This window comes from Fonsecaea multimorphosa (genome assembly GCF_000836435.1).
Source record: "Fonsecaea multimorphosa CBS 102226 unplaced genomic scaffold supercont1.2, whole genome shotgun sequence".
NCBI lineage: Eukaryota > Fungi > Ascomycota > Eurotiomycetes > Chaetothyriales > Herpotrichiellaceae > Fonsecaea > Fonsecaea multimorphosa.
In genome coordinates this window covers 205,001-224,200 of record NW_015971636.1, presented here as the reverse complement: position 1 = coordinate 224,200, position 19,200 = coordinate 205,001, and the positions used below count along the sequence as shown (strand labels likewise).

At 53.2% G+C, this 19,200-nt stretch overlaps 7 protein-coding genes across 7 annotated transcripts; 3 read left to right on the top strand and 4 right to left on the bottom strand.

Annotated features, from left to right (window-relative positions):
• Positions 1–323: 323 nt before the first annotated feature.
• On the top strand, positions 324–1,148 carry Z520_01025 (uncharacterized protein; the record flags this gene model as incomplete). Its single annotated transcript, XM_016771543.1, has 1 exon — positions 324–1,148. One exon carries the CDS (start codon positions 324–326, stop codon positions 1,146–1,148), a length of 825 nt encoding a protein of 274 aa, XP_016636682.1.
• Positions 1,149–1,351: 203 nt separating this feature from the next.
• Z520_01024 (uncharacterized protein) lies at positions 1,352–3,143 on the bottom strand (the record flags this gene model as incomplete). The annotated part of the gene is made up of 6 exons (XM_016771542.1): positions 1,352–1,530; positions 1,616–1,745; positions 1,828–2,195; positions 2,320–2,501; positions 2,585–2,834; positions 2,900–3,143. The coding sequence occupies 6 exons, from the start codon at positions 3,141–3,143 to the stop codon at positions 1,352–1,354; spliced, it is 1,353 nt and encodes a 450-aa protein (XP_016636681.1).
• A 1,923-nt stretch (positions 3,144–5,066) lies between these two features.
• Z520_01023 (uncharacterized protein) lies at positions 5,067–6,341 on the bottom strand (the record flags this gene model as incomplete). The annotated part of the gene is made up of 1 exon (XM_016771541.1): positions 5,067–6,341. One exon carries the CDS (start codon positions 6,339–6,341, stop codon positions 5,067–5,069), a length of 1,275 nt encoding a protein of 424 aa, XP_016636680.1.
• Positions 6,342–7,267: 926 nt separating this feature from the next.
• Z520_01022 (uncharacterized protein) lies at positions 7,268–7,504 on the top strand (the record flags this gene model as incomplete). The annotated part of the gene is made up of 1 exon (XM_016771540.1): positions 7,268–7,504. One exon carries the CDS (start codon positions 7,268–7,270, stop codon positions 7,502–7,504), a length of 237 nt encoding a protein of 78 aa, XP_016636679.1.
• Positions 7,505–8,572: 1,068 nt separating this feature from the next.
• Positions 8,573–9,875, bottom strand: Z520_01021 (uncharacterized protein; the record flags this gene model as incomplete). The annotated part of the gene is made up of 2 exons (XM_016771539.1): positions 8,573–9,727; positions 9,867–9,875. 2 exons carry the CDS (start codon positions 9,873–9,875, stop codon positions 8,573–8,575), a joined length of 1,164 nt encoding a protein of 387 aa, XP_016636678.1.
• Positions 9,876–10,808: 933 nt separating this feature from the next.
• Z520_01020 (uncharacterized protein) lies at positions 10,809–15,800 on the bottom strand (the record flags this gene model as incomplete). The annotated part of the gene is made up of 2 exons (XM_016771538.1): positions 10,809–10,947; positions 10,999–15,800. 2 exons carry the CDS (start codon positions 15,798–15,800, stop codon positions 10,809–10,811), a joined length of 4,941 nt encoding a protein of 1,646 aa, XP_016636677.1.
• A 1,423-nt stretch (positions 15,801–17,223) lies between these two features.
• On the top strand, positions 17,224–19,072 carry Z520_01019 (uncharacterized protein; the record flags this gene model as incomplete). Its single annotated transcript, XM_016771537.1, has 3 exons — positions 17,224–17,528; positions 17,570–18,954; positions 19,014–19,072. 3 exons carry the CDS (start codon positions 17,224–17,226, stop codon positions 19,070–19,072), a joined length of 1,749 nt encoding a protein of 582 aa, XP_016636676.1.
• Between the last annotated feature and the right edge of the window lie 128 nt (positions 19,073–19,200).

The window sequence follows — 19,200 nt, the reverse complement described above, 5'->3', positions numbered from 1 at the left end:
TCCGAGGATGCTTTTCATTGTTCTGCACCGAGTTTTTCGAGTTGCCATTGTGTGATATGACCAATGGAAGGGTTCAGAATGCCATGTCACGCAGTGTCGATGCCTAAGCCGGCGGTGATTTCTATTGTTAGGGTAGTGAATCAGTCTCTTGTTTGTTCAAACGCGGTCTACACCAGACGTGACGGGGACAAGATTCCAAGGAATAGCAGGAGAGTCCACCCTTCGTGCGATCTGCTCATTCGACCTGGGATCGAGGTTGCTAGACTTGTTCTCTCAGCAAACGACGGTCCTGCACCAAGGATAATAACAGAGGACTCGGCAAGATGAAGAAACTCGCCCGCACGCTCTCCGCTCGTGGCAGCAGCAGCAAGTCCCATCCTCATCCACCCTCGAGCAACGGCATCAGCACTGCTCGTTCGAGCCAGGCCCATATTCGGAAATCCTCCATGACGAGCCCGATCCCTCCCTTTACGCACATCCATTTCCCCCAATGTCCACACACCACGCCTCCGACCCCTCGACCAGCACACTTGCCGTCTGTACTAAGGACCGAGATTGTCGGAGGCGCAAAGACACCAGACAATGCCAGATCAGATGAGATTGACAGGAACGTTCAAGTCCGGCAATACTTGACCGAGCAAACGCATTGTCTCGACTGCACACTCGCTCTGGCCTCGCAACAGGAATCCTGGTGGAGAGAGGGATGCGATGCAGGTGTACGGGAATTGAGAATGAGAGTCGTAGAGTTGAAGTCAGGTTTGGCTGCCCTGACAGCTGCAGATGACGCTACTATACCTGCCCACGGTAACGGAGGCGAGCCGGACGATGAGACCAGGAAAGGAGCGGAGATGAAGCTCGAGACGGAGATCCTGTGCTATGAAGAGCGCATCGAGGAGCATCTGCGCCGACGGGACGGCCATGTGAAGAAGCTGTGGGACCAGGTTCGCAAAGACTGGGAGGGCGGTGTCCGGGAAGTGGTCCGGGATGACGGCACTGGCGAGGCTGAGGAACAGTGCATGTTTGTGTTTCCGTGGGAGGAGGATAAGGATGTACTCGCGAAGGGAGATGATGGGATAGGGCAAGGAGAACCCAGGGAGTCAGTGAGATTGCGGTGGCTGCCGATCGAGGCGGAGAGAATTAATGAGTGAGTAGTTAGTATCAGCCCTCTGCATTGATATTGCTTCTGCATAGCTAGGGGAGAAGGCACCTTCGGTAGCTAGTCGAGAACCATATCGTCTCAGGGGAGTCGAGGAGGATATCTCTTGCTTCTCCTTTGATAAGTCGCGCTCGCTGCTTTACTCACCCCAGCTGACCTGCTATTTGTACGTCCAAAGCTATGCTCAAGCACTCCCTATATCTTTACCTCGTCTTCATCACTATCACCATCACCTAGTGCTGCATCCGTCCCCAAGAGACCAGAGATCTCTGTATTATTATGCATGATTCCAAGATCGTCATCGTGACCAGCCCGCCTCGAATGCCTTTCCGCGGCTTTGAGGCTCCGGTAGAGCTGGACGAGCATAAGCGTATCTGCGACGGGAAAAATGAATTGTCAGAAATATTTCCTTGGTACGGGCCTGAGTGTCTCGAGGTGTGGACTCGGTAGGGGACCTACAACACATGATGCCCATGGCTATCGAGAACCAGATCAGCATCAGCGAGATGTGGTCCAGGCCCCAGTAATTGAAGAGCCACAGGGTTTGGGGAGGCGCGTATATGTTGATGACGCCCATGACTATGATTAACTGTGTGTGGAAAGTTTGATAAGTGAGCCACAAAAGACAATCAAATCAAGCAAACAGACAAGTCAGCGGGAGAAGAACTTACAAACGAAAAGACAAACTCGGACGGATTCGGACTCTTGTGAGGCCTCGAGTCAATCGTCGCGGTGCTGGAATCACGATCTCTCGTGAAATAGGCAATCTCCACAAAGTGTATCGCTCCAGCAGTCATCATGACGCACCCGAGGATCTCATGCACATGCTTTGCCATGGGGTTTGGCTGCTCGTGCATGCTGAAGTACCATCCTGTCACCAAGAACACCACTCCGGGGATGGGTGTCCGCTGGTCATGTTTGCGGGTCTGCCAAAGGCCGACGATACCGGCTATCCACCAGAAAACCCCAAAGGCGACGTGACTATACTCGCGGTGGTTCCACTCGGAGCCTGGAATCTTTTGGCAGCAGGTCAGTTTGCCTTTTTCTTCTCTCTGCACGTTGCGAGGCCGATGGACGTACATGTTCGAACACTCCAGATCAGGTCAGCAAAAGAGCTCCGGAAGGCAGGGAGACGAAAGACGACGGAAACATACATGCATTACCGCACCCAGATGCTGCGATGGTGGCGCAAGCATAGAAATCCAACGATCTCCCCGTCTTCCGTATCCTCCTCTCGCCGTCGATGGTGATGATGACGAGTATGATTCCCGTTCCGATCATGATCGATCCCATCGAGACATGACCGGCGCACATGGGGAGCCAGTCGCCGTGGCAGAAACCTTGTCTAAGCCCACAGCTCGTCAGTAAACTCGACAGTGCTCGCCAAGTGGCTGATCGCCCTTAGGGGAAAGGGGGAATAAATCTCACGACGTCTCTCCTCCGAACATCATCTGCGTCCACCCGGCGACAGGCATCAACTTCCCCGCAACACCGTGCCAGCGATGCAGTATCTTTCGGATTGTCCGATGCCGAGGGCCTTCCAGCCGCAAGCTCAAATATGTCCCGCTTGCAGCCTGAGCGACGATGGCAAAGAGGAGCCACTTTGCGAATGATGCGTGGATGTTGGGTTTCAGGTACTGCCTCCCTCCGTGGAACGAGGGTAGTACCCAGCCGATGACTGCAGTCACAAAGCTAATGTTATCTGGTAGTTCTTTCGTAGTTGCCGGTCTGCGGGTGACTTACCAGTCAATACCAACCCAAAGATCTGGACTGGGACATGCCACCGCGATTTCCCCAGGCCCAAGACCATGCCGATGGGAAAGACGACTGCGAAAGCAGTGACCATGAACCCGACATGAGCCCAGATGAACGAGTCGATGGGATCCCCCGAGGCAAACCAGGTGGTCGGGATCCGGTCTATGCCTTTTCCATGCCGAAATTCCAGAGTCATGTTCGTCGCCATGACGTTCACGTCGTCGTCTCCCATCCTGGACCACTTCCACCTCTAGGCTCGTCCGCTAGGTATACAATAGGTGTATGTATATGTGGCAGGAGAGGAAGACGGTGTGATAACTCGGATGTGGCAGACACGAGGGTCTCACAGGGAAAAGGGAGTGGGGGAGGTGAAGTGTGCAACTCAGGTCTCGCAGCAATTCTCGCAGCAAAAACCAGAGGTGAGAACCTGCCTGATCCACCGCTGTAGAACAGTCCTCTCAGACTCTGAGCGCGCAAGTTCGCAATGCCTGGGACGAAAATGTTCCATGCAATCTGCAAAAATTCAAGATCACTCGCACAATACTCTACGGTATTGGGCTGGGCCAACTCTCTCTCGCTCTCCCCCCCAAAAGTTCCCCTCGAATCAACTTCCTCCTTACATAAAAAAAGGGGGCCGTGGAGAGAGGAAGAGAGACAAGGATTGCATTAATTGCTCCAGCAGGTGCCCATTGCTCCACACAGGGCGGTAAACCTGAACACCCCCTTGGTCTTGCTTACTTTCAAGGTACGGCTGAAAGCTGGCTGTATGGGGAAACCTGGGATCCCTATATTGTCAGCACTAAAGACATGGTACTCTACGTAATCGTTTCTCGTACGAGTCAGTGGAGAAGATCTGGCAGATTGGCAGATGAAACAACGGGGGGAGGGAGGGGATTTTTTTGAATAGACCTAGCTAGTAGTAGTAGTCCATACTAGGTACGCAGGGTTATACATCTGGAATTCCTCTCAGGTTTGGTGGCCCAGATTCAAATAGTCTTTTGTTGTTCCGAAGGTTTATTGGTGATTTCGAAAAAGTGCACGAGGTATATATCTCTCGGAGGATTAATTACAAGGATTGCTAACCCCCCGCTGGGACGCCTCTAGGGCCGCCAATCGCAGTATTGAACTACCGGTAGGTACCTATAGAAACAATTAATAGGGCTGACCGCTCAAAGTCCATCGCGCGTCCCCTTCCTGAAGATGTTTGAGCTTAGCCGAGCTTAGCTTAGTCTATTTATTGGTAGGTACTTCAAACCCCCCTGGGGCTCGCTGGATACTACCTCGTATTCTATACCCACCGCGACGACGCACGACTCGATACCGCTAGGTAGGTAGGTAGGTATTCGATTCGAGCCTCGAGGCTCTCAGCGAGTGAGTGTGGGGCAAAGAAATCTCCACTTTTTCGATATGCGGGTTTTTTTGGCCTACCCAGCGGGCTAAGTAGTCTCAGAGATTCAGAGTACTTACTAGGTACTCGGGAGTCGGGATACGGCATCTCTAGGTAGGTACTCGTTGTTACTGCTTATGTGGCTGTGGGGTCCTTACTACTACTAGTAATTATCATCGCCATCGTTTCACATCTCCCTGCTCATCTGGGGCGCTCGTATATCGCTCTACGAGTACGAGCTCGTAACACCCATCCGATTGCATTGCATTGCATTGCGGTGCGGTGCGGTGCGGTGAGGTCCAGACCGGGAAGGAGAGCGGATGGGAAAGTTGAAATTCCTGACGAGAGAATCTTGTCCCATGGATCCTCCTAGTGTTGATGGTGGTGGTGGTGGTGAGCCGTGGTGGGGGAGAAATATTCCGAAGGAATCGGACGACCGTCAACGTCTCGACGTCGACGTCGACTCGACACCTGCAGTGTCGTTGACTCGTCAAACTCTATCGCTTCTTGTTTCCCCTCCCCTTGTCTGGGTCTGGACACTCTCTTACCAATAGGGCTGGTGAAAAAATAGGGCTGATGGCTTGCGCCACTAATAATGGTCTGACGCGAAGGATTTCATGGGGTCTGGAGCTGCATTACTGCTTACGTAAAATTGATCTCTAGAAATCGACACAGAGGAACTCTTGTGCTTGGAAAAGCGGACCCCAGTGGTCGCTCGATATCCTATCCCAGACTTCTGATTGTTGCTTCTATTCGGTGCTAGCCTGTTTAAAGAGTCTCGTCGGGATGTAATGCCAGATATCGCTCTTGCCATCGACAGATCATCTGTGGATAGACCGCCCTTGGGATCGCCCAGCATTCGAAACATATGACCCATAGGTACCCCAAATATCGCCAGCCAGGAGATGGTCTGGCACCCTTGAGGGAGGATCCCAGGCCAGAACGTTCTGACTCGACCAGACGTTCCCCTTTTGCGTCATGTAATAATGGGAGCGTGCTGACGGCCTGTATGGCGTTTTCGTCCGCATTACGCGTCGTCCTCTTGCCGGACAGCCACGCTATCGTCCTGCGGTAGCCTAGTTGTGCAAGATCCTCGACCAGAATTGCGCCTGCGATGGACAGGTAATACCACAGCGGGCGAAGACTTGCACATCTCCACGATGTGGAAAACGCCACAGAGTGCATGATACCTGAAATGGCAAGGGCGGTCACAGAAACCAAATACCTGGATATGGTGGCAGAAGGGGAGATCCGCAGGACGCGAAACGACAGGAACTTGGCATTGGAGACGAATGCAGTTCGCATGACTCGGTGCCAGAAGTGACTGTAGTATCTCCGGACCGTGTATGCGTCTTTCAAGCTTCCGTACAATGGTGGCCAGTCGGCCGGATCGTCCTGAAAGAGGAACACTCCCACGAGAGAGCTCGTGCTGTGGCCGAGGGACATCAGGAGATAGTTTCTGAAATGCTCCTTGAACGCCGTGTACACCCGCACGACTGCCTCACGGCCACTCACTTGCGACAACCGCCCAAGGAGATGCTCTCGCGGTCGGGCATAGTCGGTGATGAGGACCCGCAGGGGGTACCGATGAAAGACGCAGTAGTAAGCAGTAGCCATCCAAGCGATGCTGGTTGCCCGTCGGCAAAGGAATTGCCAGCGAGTTGGCACATGGTTCGGCTCCGTGGCGTCGAATGGAGGAATTGACTTTTTAGGCACATGGAGTCTTGGGGAGAAGAGAAGCCTCAGGCCCGCAACGAGGCGTTGTGGGGTCGAAGAGGAGGCCGGGACAGTGAGTCTTTTCAGGAGCAAAAATTCGTGGGCGTAAAGTATGTAGCCGCACATGTAGAGCCGGAACACTTCGCCTATATCGGAGGGCTCGTCCACTGAAAGGAGACACTGTCGAACGAGGACCACTATCAGAAGCATAGCAACGATCCGAAAATGTGAATCTGTAGGCGAATAGACCATCGCCAGAAGAGCTGCCGTGTGCGCAGGGATGGCCAATGCCAAAGCAGAAAGAAATTGGGGCCTAGGACGAAACATCGTGGCCTGGGACAAGTCAGCCAGGCACGTTGAGCTGAAAAAGGCAGGCGAGACTGGCTCGGATCCCTTTGGCAATGATGTACTGGGGGGAGGTCGAAATAAACAGATACTGTTACCGTAGACAGGGACTTTTTTGGTCTGAACGACAATGAAATAGGGTTTCTCCGTGGTCCATGGGTTTCCCTTTGTCGATTCTTGTGTTTGCCCTGACCAATCTCTGGAGTAGCATTCTAGGATCTTAAGTGCGGCTGTATGCCCGCTCACGCGTTCAAGGGATCTGGCCGGCGAGTCATCGCCCACGTTTGATATAGTGGGTACGAGGCTTGGTGCCACCACTCCTGAACCCCACAAAGCGCTAAGAGGGTGCTGTTGTAGCGTGTATACCGTGCTTTTCTGTGTTGATAGTGCTTATTTTGCGTCTGCCCTGTGAGCACTTGGTACTTTTGGATCGACAGTTTCAGAAGGATTCAGTATGACCCACCAATGAACCTCAAGGCCACCCGCAATTTTGCAGCTTGGAGGAAGAGAGGACTAACCAGACTCGGTGAAAAGATTGCATTCCAAGGCCATGTGTTCATAGGTGACTGGAGCTGAGAGGACAAGGACAGATTAGCTCTCTTTTCATGGTATGAAGGGGCCAGTGGCTATACGAGGAGGAGGCCAAGGGAGATCGAAACGAGGAAGCTCCAATTTCCCCTGCCAGAGAACCACAGTGCACACAGTAACGATCGTAAAGAGCGTCTCGGGTGGTGCGCTACACTGGCTCCTTTGACCCTTTACTCCAAACAAGGGGGGAGTCTAGGTCCAGTTCCCGAGTCTCCAACTGTCTCGTGGCGTATAAAAACACTCGTCGAGACCCTCGTTGTCAGAAATTCTTTCCATCATCAACAATCATCCGACCTCGAAGCAAACACTTTACAGTCAACATGAAGTTCACCAGTATTTTCACCTTCCTCGGTCTGGTCATGATGGTCGTGGCCGGCGGTGGCGGCGGCGGCGGTGGTGGCGGATCTTGCTCAAACCCTTGCGAACCCGGCTGCAGTGGCTGTACTGGTCCAAGCTGTTGCCAGAAGATGGCTCGATTGATGGCCCGCGACTGGTCTTTCAACAGCTTCACGCCTCGCGGTATTGCTGAACTTTTCGACTTTGCCGAGGAGTCTTAAAGGCAAGGGGTCTCTTCCAGCCAAGTGAGATAACCCTTGCAGAAAGAGTTGACCAGCGCTAACCATCGTAGCATTTGTTCCCAGAATCTTGCGACCACCATTCAAATGTACCAAGATTTCACACGTACGCATCCGAAAGACTTGGAAGTAGAGGAAAGCAGCCGGAGGCAGGAGATTGGGGGACAGTGGACAATGACCAGGAGGATGACAATATTGATGATGAGGAGAAAATAAGACAGTCTGAACGGGTCCCACCTTGGTTCGTTCCTTTTCAGCCATTGTACGTGCGACAATAAGACACATTGCCTTTTACACCGAGCCGAGGACGTAGCATTTCTGTTCAATTATAGTCCAAGCTTCTTCGTGCTAGCCTCATGCATGCCCTTGTACTGCCAGTGACTGTCCCGTGTCAAGCGTTAGACGTCATGGGGATCGCAGCGCCATAATTCGGCGGCCAAAACTGGGCCCTTGATGAATGATTTTGCCAGACTGAGGATATAATAGGCATCAATATGTGGTATGTAGGCGGGATGGTGGTGGTAAAAGAAATGGTGTCAGACAGTGGTAGATAAGCTGCACGAGCTGGGTCATTGCCCATGGCCTGACGACGGCCAGGTGTCCGGTCGTAATGTGACATCCGCCTTGAGGTGGTGCAGGATTGTCCAGAGAATCCTTAGTCGAGTTCAGCACGTGTTCGCTACACTAAGCTTTGCGCAGCCATGAACCAACCCGGGTGACAAGAAGAGGATGAGTGGTTAAAGGAAAGACTCGAAGTGGAGTGACATCAAGTGTGATTGAATTGCCAAGACCTCCCCAGCCTCGCGTGTTCAGCCTCGTCTAGCTCGCATTAACAGTATCCGAAAGAAACATGCAACAGACGAAGAGCGCCGCCGGCCCGGACTTCCTCATGATTTCCAGTCTTCACCTCTTCCGAAATATGGAATTTCAACACTCTATATCTCATTTACTAAAAACATTGCTACTACATCACTCAGCTAAACCAATAGAACACAAACTCCCAAAAGAACAGCATTCATTCAGTCTCTCTCCTCGCCTCTGGACATGTTATCAAGGGGAGTTTGCTTGAGACTTGGCATTAGCTCTGGTGACACGCTTCGTATCAGGAGCCTGAGCCTTGGACTGTCCAGCGCCATTCTTTGCCTTTGCTGCGGCGGGTTTCTTCGCGGCGGGGGCCTTCTTGGTGACTTTTGCGCTGGTGGTGGCAGTCTTGGACTTGGTGTCCTCCTTGGTGTCCTTCTTGGTGTCCTTCTTGGTGCCCTTCTTGGTGTCCTTCTTGGTGTCCTTGGAAGCAGCCTTGGTAACCTTGGTGGCAGCCTTGGGCTTAGCCTTAACCGCCGCTTTCTTCTTGGGTTCCGGCTTTGGGGCTGGGGGTGTGGCTGTGGCGGTTTTCGTGGTCGCGGCCTTGTCCTTCGCCGCTGCCGCGGGCTTCTTCTTTCCGGCTGTCGTCTTGGTCGTCGCCGCCGCCGCCTTGCGCGTACCCTTCTTCGGAGCAGCAGCAACGTCGTCTACATCGTCAGAAGCCGCATTACTATTCACCTTGAGGATGATCTTGGGTTTCTTCGCTGCCGTTGCTGCCGTCTTATTTGTCTTCTTGTCCGGTTTGACGGGACTCGTCTTCTTCGGATCTGCCTTGTCCTTGCGCGCGGCAGTTTTCCTCTTTGTCGCGGCGGGAGTGGTCGTCTTCTTCTTCTTGTCGGCGTCCTTCTTCAAGCTCGCTTTCTTCTTACCTTTGCTCGTGTCTTTGTTCGGGTTACCGGCCGCCTCGTCCTCCCCGTCATCCTTCTCCTCGTCGTCTTTGTCCTTCTTCGTCGGCGCTGGTACCGAAGAAGCCTTATTCACTGGGGAAGTAGTAGGACTTATATAAGCAGGGCCCAGCGCATCCTTGATAGCCTGCTTCAATGCCCGCTTCGTCTTGTACTTTGGCGAGAGAATAGGCGGTGCGCCGCCGGCTGCGAAGTCGTTCTTCTTAGCCTTGGCTTTGGCTTTGCTCCTCGTCTGTCTCTTCGTCGGCACGCCATCGCTCGCGCTCCCGCTCGAGTCGGGCGAACTCGGCGCTGGTGGGGACTTTGGTGCTGCGCCCGACGACGCCGGCCGTGAAGTAGTAGCAGGGATGGGATCCTTGGACTTTCCCTTGCGAGTCTTGGAGACCCCGGCAGCCTGGGCGGCGGCGGCGGCGGCGGGTTTTGGAGGGCTGGCAGATTTCTGCATATACTTGGATCAGCGACAAGGCAACAGCATGGAAGTAACAAGAACCACTACGACAACAAGGGCAGCATTGTGACAAACGCTGACAAGGCGATTCCCTTCTGGGACACAACTCTGATGAGATGGTGCCACTTACATTCGACATGGTTGGGCGTGCTGATCTTGTGATCCTGATCTTCTATTCTCTCCCGTGATTCAATCAAACGGATCCCTCTGTTCGGCGTAGTTAAGCGGGCTTTGCTTCGCAATGTAACGGACTGGACTGGTATAGGTAGATAAGCGCAAGGTAAGAACCCATGGCTGACAGTACGGGCTTGCTTGCCCGCTTTTGTGGCTTGCCCGGCCCATTCATTGATGCGCTTGCGCTCGATGCATACAAAGGAAACATAAGGAGAAGGAGAAGCAAAGAAAGCCGCAGTCCTCAGTACACAGTCCGGCGACGCAGCCGGCAGCAAGAACATGATGAACAAAGGCATCGTAGTCGCTGCAAACGGCTGAGCCATGAAAGCGGACAGAACGCCCATTGATCGATCGACGTAGATGGCCTCCTCATGTCTAAGGGTTTGTGCGAGAAGGTGCTGGGACATAGCGTAAGATCGCTGCTTTTCTTGATCATAGCAAATGTAGCGCAGCCAAATCGCAAGTGGGCGGCCAGTGAGAGCATGATGGATCACAAGGGCAAAAACGCACGCATGGGAATTGAAGCAGAACGGAAGTCTGGCAACGGACATGTTCGGAGGAATGCGTAATAAGACATACCAGGCCAGCCCTCTGCATTCCTGGTACCATACCACAACGGATAAGCAGCAAGAATGTCACCATTTTCTCCACCATCGCCTTGCCTTGTCCAAAATTCATCCTTCACGTTTCGTTGTGTAGATGAATCCACTATAGTAACAATCGTGCATTATGTGTCTTTTCTTCCTTTCGTTAGACCGCGTTAAATTCGTCACTTGCCGTCTTGTAATTACTGTGTAAAGAACGGCTCTTCCTTCCTTGATATACTCGCTCGAAATGGCACTGGTAAATCCTTGGGTGTTGCAAGAGGTTGGTATCATTTGTACATGGGGGTCAGTGTTCAACCACCAAGCCCGGCACCGTCTACGTTTCTCAGCTTCGCGGCCAACGTTGTGTCGTAGAAGTTATAGTATGGGTCGGGGATACAGAATGTTGAATGTCGGAGCAGGGTGTCGGCCGTCGGTCGGTCGGTCGGGTTGCTGTAAATCCATTAGTCCACAATATTTCTTAACCAGCAGGCTGAGACTTACACTTGGAAACAGTCATACATAAAGTTCAGCCCGTCCACTGTAGCTGTCGACTGTACGTCCTCGGGGATAGGCGGCGCTTGGCTGAGACTTCCTAGCTTGAAGATGGCGCCGATAGCTTCTTCTCGGCTCCAGGGTCGCTTTCCTGCAAACATTTCCAAAACCACACAGCCAAGCGACCAGATGTCGACTTTGGCACTATAGCCCTGGCCATGTGATCGGACAACTTCAGGTGCCATCCAGAAAACCGAGCCCTGCATACTATTGGTAACATCGTTGCCATAGATGTTGTCTGATTTCTTCGAGATACCAAAATCCGAGATCTTGCATGTGCCATCAAGGTCGAGGAGGATGTTGTCTGCTTTCAAATCTCGGTGCAGGATGCCTTCTTGGTGAAGATATGCAAGTCCCTCCAGGGTTTGTCGAGTAAGGGATCGGACCACAGACTCTTCAAACTTTCCATGCTTGCGGAGACAACTGCCAATCGAGCCACCAGGAATATACTCGAGATAGATACTGATGGAGAATTCCTTCCGTTCACAACCAAGATACTGCACAATATTTGGATGCTCAAGATGCTGCATGGTATCGATCTCTTGGTCCAGGGCAGCAACCATTTCCTTGATCCGATCCTTGTCTTGACCGGCAGCTTTCTGATTGACCTCCACCTGTTTGACAGCCAGAAACTCACCAGTTGTCGCATTCATACCGAGGTACACACGTCCATAGGTACCCTTGCCGATGAGTTGACCGCGAATAATTTTGAAAGTTGCCTGCCGTTTGGGTGTTTCGTCCGTGGGAACATCCTCTTGGGGAATGGGATCTAGAGTAGATAATCGACTGCCTGGTTTGGGTCTGATCTGAACGATATGGGCGCCAAACATCTTCGTCGACTTCCGGCGAACAATGCTGCTTGCGTTATTCTGCTCTACGCGAGCAGCAATAGAAGGTCCTCGCTTAATGTCGTTTCGCTTTTGAGCAACTTCACGGATGGATTTCATCCGAGAGATGCCCCCAGTCGCTTTACCAACTTGCCTCTGAGCAACGCTGGCAACCTTTTCACGATCCTTCGCCTTCAGAGTTGATTCGTCAGAGCCCAAAGTATCCGAGTCACTCTTCCGACTGAACTCGAGATCGAGCCCTTTGGTACCAAAGGTCAGGCCGGTGGAGGGCCCTTGGAGGGCGTCAAGTGGATCTTGCTCAGTCGTCCTCATAGGTGAGTTATTGTCGCCTTTCTCTTCCAAGTACGGCTTATCGAGATCGACGCCGGGGAAGAATTCGTCGAGATGATGGACAACGTTTTCGACAGCCGGCCGATTTGCCCAGATGTCGCTGATGAAGGAATCTCTCCTGCTCATTCGGTCATCCGGAGACTGAGCAGAACCACTGAAACTGCCATCTGAAAGACTACGGTCATAGCCTTCTCCACTGGCCGTGGCGCTTTCGTCGCCAGTGTTTTGCATCCCACTTGATGAGCTTGGCGACTTGAACCGCACATTCTTGCTGGTATTTTGGTCCGTGTCGACCGTCAATGTTGGTCTCTGATCTTTACTGCGAGATGGGATTTCATCTTTAGATAGAGACTTGTTTGCCAGGGGAATAGCGAAGAGACCATCGTCGGAGTCATCATCCGAATCATCTTTCATGGGATGGGGCGAAGGAGCAAAGGAAACATTTGTCTCCTTGAATTCCAGATCGGGTCCGTATGACTTTCGGGTTTGCAAGAATGGTCGTGGTGCCGATTCAGTCGAAGGACTGACCGCTGGAGAAGCACCGAAGCGTCGAGCATTCTCCAAAGCAGCGTTCCGTGCCCGACTCTCCTGGTTCATATCGGCAAAACCTTCTGCATAGTCAGGAACCTTGAACAGCATATCACCTTTGCCCCGTGTAAAGTCGGGACGAAAGGACCCACCTGAAGTACTCCGGCTGTAATCAGCACCTCTTCTGTCTTGTTGTAGCCCGTGGTTACCCAAAGTCGCCGGAGCGCCAGCCATCTTGCCAACATTGGCTAATGCGGCGCCGATGCCGCCCGAAGGAATGGCCGCCCAAGCAGCAGATTTCTTCTTTGCGCGCTCTGCGTCTTCTTCAGCAATTGGATCAGATATTCGCTTCAACGCATCCAGGGAAGATCGATTGCCAGATCCTCTGGCCCGAAGCGAATTGACCTTGGTTAAAGTGGTAGATTCTGCAGGGGCAGTGGGTGGCCGTCGGACGGGGACAAGATTCTCGACCTTCTTCTCTTCGAAGGGCGAGTGGCGGGGACTGTCGAAGTCTATGACCGTGCTTCCTCGAATGCCACCACCACTGTATGTTGAGGTCGATTCTTTTTGAGATCGACGAGATTCTAGGTAGGCCCGTTGCTTAGCCTCCGTCTGCCGTCGGTACTCTTCAGCTTGCTTTTGCATGAGAGCAGGGTCAGTTACAAGCGGTTCAGCTCCAGGAGATGTATAACCATTCCGAATGATGCCACCGGAGGAGTTTGACTTGACCATAGGCGGAGCCCTTTCAACTTGACCTTTTTGGCCAAAGGAAACGCCGAGACCAGTTGACTGGGAAGCGGAGCCGGGAATCGCGGATAGTGTAGGGCTCTGGACATACAACTTGAAGCTGCCCAGGCTATCTGTCCGGTTCCGGAGAGCGACCAGCATGCTGTCCGAGAGAGCACTTTCATGCTCTGTTTGACCTGGCTCGGTGACAAAGATCTGCGCATATTCGGCGTCTGGGATCCCAAGCTCGATACAAACGAGGCTACGAAGGGCGATGGCAGTTTCCACTTCTGTAACATCCACAAGCCGGTAATTCCAACAATCTGGCGTCACGAAAATATATCTCCTTGAAGCATTGGGTCCTCGACGACCCGCTACCAGCGCCCTCTCATCTTCACTTGTCACTGAAGCAGGGCGCTGAAGTAGCGCTGAATCACTACCATTCGCGCTCGGCCTCGCAAATAGCTTCAACGGACCAGGGCTCGTCGGTGATTCCAAAGGATGTTCGTCTGATTGAGGTTGGTTGTGCTCGTGCCTCTTCCTCATAAACTTGCTGAGGAACCCCTTGCTGTGATCTTTCCCTCCAGGACCAGGGGCATAGTCATTGCTCGCATTGCTCCAAGTCCTAGTTGCTTCTAGTGGCGAGGGTCTAGTCATCTCTTGTGCGTCACGCCTATCTGCGTAGAAGCGGTCGGAGCTTCCAGATGTGTTGCTCCTTTCGTAAGGGCCCTGCACGTTAACATTTGAGCGGGAATTGCCTGATGTTTTGAGCATAGAATCGGTGCTGTTGCTCTTGCTGTGATCTGGCCGCAGTGACTGAGAAGAGGTGCTTGTAGCCGATACAGGGACTGCACTTCCAAGCCCAGGACTGGCACTGGGAGAGGCATCGAACGTCTTTGGCACCAAGCCTGTGGAGCCATCGCCAGAAAGATTAGGGCTATGTCGACCACGATTGTTAATGCTGGTCAGAACGCCCCTTGTGTAATCTGCACGTCCAGCGCCTGGAAAATTTTCCGGTGGCTTGGGGTCGCTTGGGGTTGAGGAAGCGCTGCTATGCTTGCTGAGCACGGGCATGGTGCTGCTTCGACCCTGGGAATTCCGAGGACCCAACCCTGTTGGAAATTGAGGAGGCATCTGCTTACCGGGACTTCCCTCTGGGCCAGCCGTGCCAGGCGCGCTGCTAAATTCGGATCGAGGAAGATGAGGCGAAGTTTCCAGATTGCCCTCAGTGGAAGCACTCGGAATCATACCAGATTCTCGCCTCCGATGGCCGATACCTGCACTGGCTGGGCCCTCACCTCCCTGTTCGACAAGGCGAGAGATCAGCTTGCGCAACCTCTTGCCTTCCTCCCGTTCGCGAGCCTGATCCCAACCAGTATTGCCGCTTGAACAGACCTTTGCGAGCTGCGGGTAGATTGTCTGATGCATCATGCCCAAATTTCCACGGCCATTTGGTCCTCGGCCTAGATCAAGAAAGTCGGATCCTTGCAGTTTCAACAATCTAAAGGTCTCCTGCCAATCATTTGAGAACCCATTCGCAGCCAACCAGACAAGGACTCGGTCCAGAGGCCATTGCGAGGATAGTTCGCTCGAATTGCTCCCAGTAACGGCGGCACTGTGCGCTCGCTGCCGACCTTGGTCAAGGCTTGATTGCGGATTGGCCAAGGTTGCAGTCGGGGGTCCTGGAGAGATTGGTTCGTTGATGTCACGAAGAGGGAGAGTAAAAGCGGCCCTATTGGAAGAAGCAGAGGCAGCCCGACTTTCCCTATTGGCGATATCCGGATTCGGATGCACGGGATTTGGATATGAGTAGCTGTGAGAAGCAGTCGTGGTGTCAGGATACTTCTGGTCCGCATGAGATAATGACGGCTCGGAAGTGAATTGAGCATCATATCGGGAGTATGAAGAATAATCGTCGAGGGGCGGAATGCCGACGCCGGGCCCAAACGAGTCCCCTGTCGGAATAAAGGTTGCGGACAAGATGGGTTTGTCGTTCTGCGGAGGAGGCGGCGGAATGTTCAGCTGTCGCATACCGTAGGACAGGTGTTGCTGGCCTTGAGGCTGGGTATGATTTAATGGCGGAGGAGGCGGTATATTCTGGCCTAAGCCTGATCTTCCCCATGGCTGCTGCCATCCTGCGCCTGGCAGTCCAAAGACGGTCCCAAGTGGGAGGGCGGAGGGATGTGGTCCCGGCGGAGGAGGAGGAAGATTCGATTGGAGATACGGTCGAGGAGGCGGCGGTGGAAGATGGCCGAGAGTGCCTTGCCCGGGTGGAGGGGGAGGCCCGGGAATATATTGTTGTTGTCGCTGGTTGTCCATGATCTGGCTGTTCGAGACCATCCTTCAAACGTCGGTCGTTGAGAGACAGCGCAGGGAGAAAATGTGAGGACTCGACCAACAACCCAGATAACGTCGTTATCACCGCAGTCGGACGAGCGAGAGAATCATGTCCCGGGTTGTGACTTTTCCTAGCTGTTCGGACCTCGACTCTGACGGTCGCAAACCAGGCACCTTGCCTCAATGGAGATTGTCCACGGGCTTTTCAGCTGAGTCGAGCAGAGCAACGAGGCACACCCCCAGACAGAAGCACAATGTCAAAGACACATGATAAATGTTTGAACCCGCCAGCAGGCGTAGTAGCGAACAAGCAAGGGCGAGGAAGCGGAGAGGACGACTGATGTGCGGCGAGAGAAGTTGGGGGTGTCTGTAGAACTGAGGGAAGGGCGGAAAATGCCACGCGCAGGTTGGTGCCGGGCGACAAGCACAGATATATGCGCAGATAGTGTGTTGGCGCTTCGACTGAGAGCGATGTCAGAGAAGTAGGACGTCGACGACGGTGAGAAATGAGAAAGTCGCAGGCCGAAGGAAGTGTACCGGGTACGGGCTGTGTGGCTGATGAGCGGCACCTACGATATGGGGCAGAAGGAAGAAGGCAGGCTGACTGCGGCCAGCCTACAAAGCCCAAAGAGGCTAGAATGGGGCTAATGAGGCTGTCGGTAAGGATGCCCAATAGAGGCGCCGAAATAAGCGCGTACCTGAAGGAAAAGCCCTCGCGGTCCCCCGGGGCATCGCCTACTGGCTACTACTAGGCTATCGGCCCTGCGAGATAAACAAACAGGCTGGGCATTATTATTATTGGGCGCCCGGTGGGCACTCGCATTCGGACTCGCAGGGACCCTGAGAGACTTTCTTTACCTAGAACTTCCTACCCACCTAGGCATGGTGGGTGTAGCTAGGTAAGCAAAGAAGCTTGAAGCTTTGCACACAGATCCCCTGGCTGGTGCTCGTGTCCGTCCACACCTGCAGCGACATGCTCGGAACGACCTTTCAGCAGAAGCAGCTTAGAATCTCTCACATAATGATGCTTGATCCAATAATGAAAAATATCACAAGCTTTTTTGGCTGGCGTGGTGGGCTGATCTTCCACGTCACATCATACCACTCTTGCATCACACAGCATCATGATCCCAACTTTGTACCTGTTACATCTGCTTCTCTCAATCCTCATTGAGTGCAGAGGTCTTCTCAACATTGACGTCTCGAAGCATCTTGTGCATGTTGCCGGCCTTCCGCTGCAAACCTCAATGCTTATTCCGCCGATCGGATCGGTGTCGTATCGTGGATTTCTTATAAGTTTGAACTCGCTCCCGTTTTCTCTGAGCGTTGCTGTCTGTCCATCGATACTCATTTCTGAGTTTCTCTTCTCTGTCTCACACATCCTGCTGCGCGCTCGTGCCCAATCATGGCTGCTCATACTGACATCCGCACCACGGAGCTGAGGGAGCCCGTCGATGTGGCCACTTACCTTTTCACTAGGCTGAAGCAGATGGGCATCGACTCTGTCCACGGTCTGCCCGGCGATTTCAATCTGGTAGCCCTCGACTACCTCGAGAGCTGCGGCCTTCAGTGGGTGGGAAATTGCAACGAGCTCAATGCTGGCTACGCCGCCGATGGCTATGCTCGAGTCAAAGGGATATCGGCTCTCATCACCACCTTTGGAGTAGGGGAGCTGTCTCTCCTCAATGCAACCGCCGGAAGGCGAGTCACGTCGTTTTGGAGTGGTTTCCCAAACTGACTGTTTATTCTAGCTTTGCCGAGTTCGTGCCAGTGGTGCATATCGTCGGGACGCCGAGCACCATATCTCAGAAAAATGGCATGCTCCTGCATCATACCCTGGGCAATGGGAACTTCAATGTTTTTGCCGATATGGCTGGCCATCTGGCAGTGGAAACCGCCAAACTGACGGATGCTCGCGACATTGCCTCGCAAATCGACCACGCACTTCGCGAGTGCTACCTTCAAAGCCGGCCTGTTTACCTGACACTCCCAACGGACATGGTCAAACGGAAGGTCGAGGGTCAACGACTCAGAACCAAATTGGACCTGAGTCCGCATAAGAATGACCCAGAAAAGGAAGACTACGTTGTCGACGTGGTCCTGAAGTATCTGACCGCTGCCAAGAACGCCGTTATCCTGGTTGACAGCTGTGCCATTCGTCACCGCGTATTGCCTGAGACCCACGAGCTGATCGAGAAGTCGGGTCTTCCGGTCTTCGTGGCGCCCATGGGCAAAGGGGCTGTTGATGAAACTTTGCCAACCTTTGGCGGTATTTATGCTGGCGCTGCCTCCAACCCCGGAGTGCAAGAGCGCGTCGAACAGGCTGACTTGCTCATCACTATCGGCAGCGTCAAGTCCGACTTTAACACCGCCGGGTTCTCCTATAGAACCTCGCAGCTGAAGACGATCGATTTCCACAGCACATACACCCGCGTCCGATGGTCAGAGTATCCCGGCGTCGGCATGAAAGGCGTCCTCCGCAAAGTCATCGACCGACTGCCTAAACTGAATGTTCAGCCTGGGCCCACACCGCATCAGAAAGAGATCCCTCAAGATGAAAACCCCAATGATTCTACCATCACTCACCGTTGGTTCTGGCCGCGATTGGGACAGTGGCTGCGGGACGGTGACATTGTGCTCACTGAGACTGGAACGTCCAACTACGGCATTTTTGATACAAGGTTCCCCAAGAACGTGACAAATATCAGTCAGATCCTATGGGGAAGCATTGGCTATGCGACTGGCGCGTGTCAGGGTGTAGCCTTGGCCGCCAAAGAGCTGGGTGGCAATCGTCGGACAATCCTCTTCACGGGCGACGGCAGCTTCCAGCTCACATGCCAGGAAGTGAGCACGATGATCCGCCACAACCTCAACCCGATAATTTTCATCGTCTGCAACGACGGCTACACCATCGAACGCTTCATCCACGGTATGAAAGCGGGCTACAACGACATCCAAAACTGGAAGTACAAGGATCTGGTCCCAACCTTTGGGGCAAAGGAAGGCAGCTACAAAACATACCAAGTCAAAACCAAGGATGATGTCCATGCTCTGTTCCAGGACGAGACGTTTTCATCAGCGCCGTACCTGCAATTGGTCGAAATGTATATGCCATGGGACGATTCCCCGGCAGGATGTGAGTCCCTCGCGCCACTCGATTTCATTCGTGAGACTCAAGGCTAACCGATGTTCCAGTGACTGTTACCGCGACTGCCAGTGCTCGTAATAATGGCAAAATGCTCGAGACGTCCTAGATGGTTATATAGAGAGGGTGGGGACTGACACACGGGAAAAGCTTTATGGAGGCTGGGATATGGACAAGGCTGAAGAAGATTAGAAGGAGGGAAATCGATAAGGCTGGGAAACAAGAGTACAATCCCTT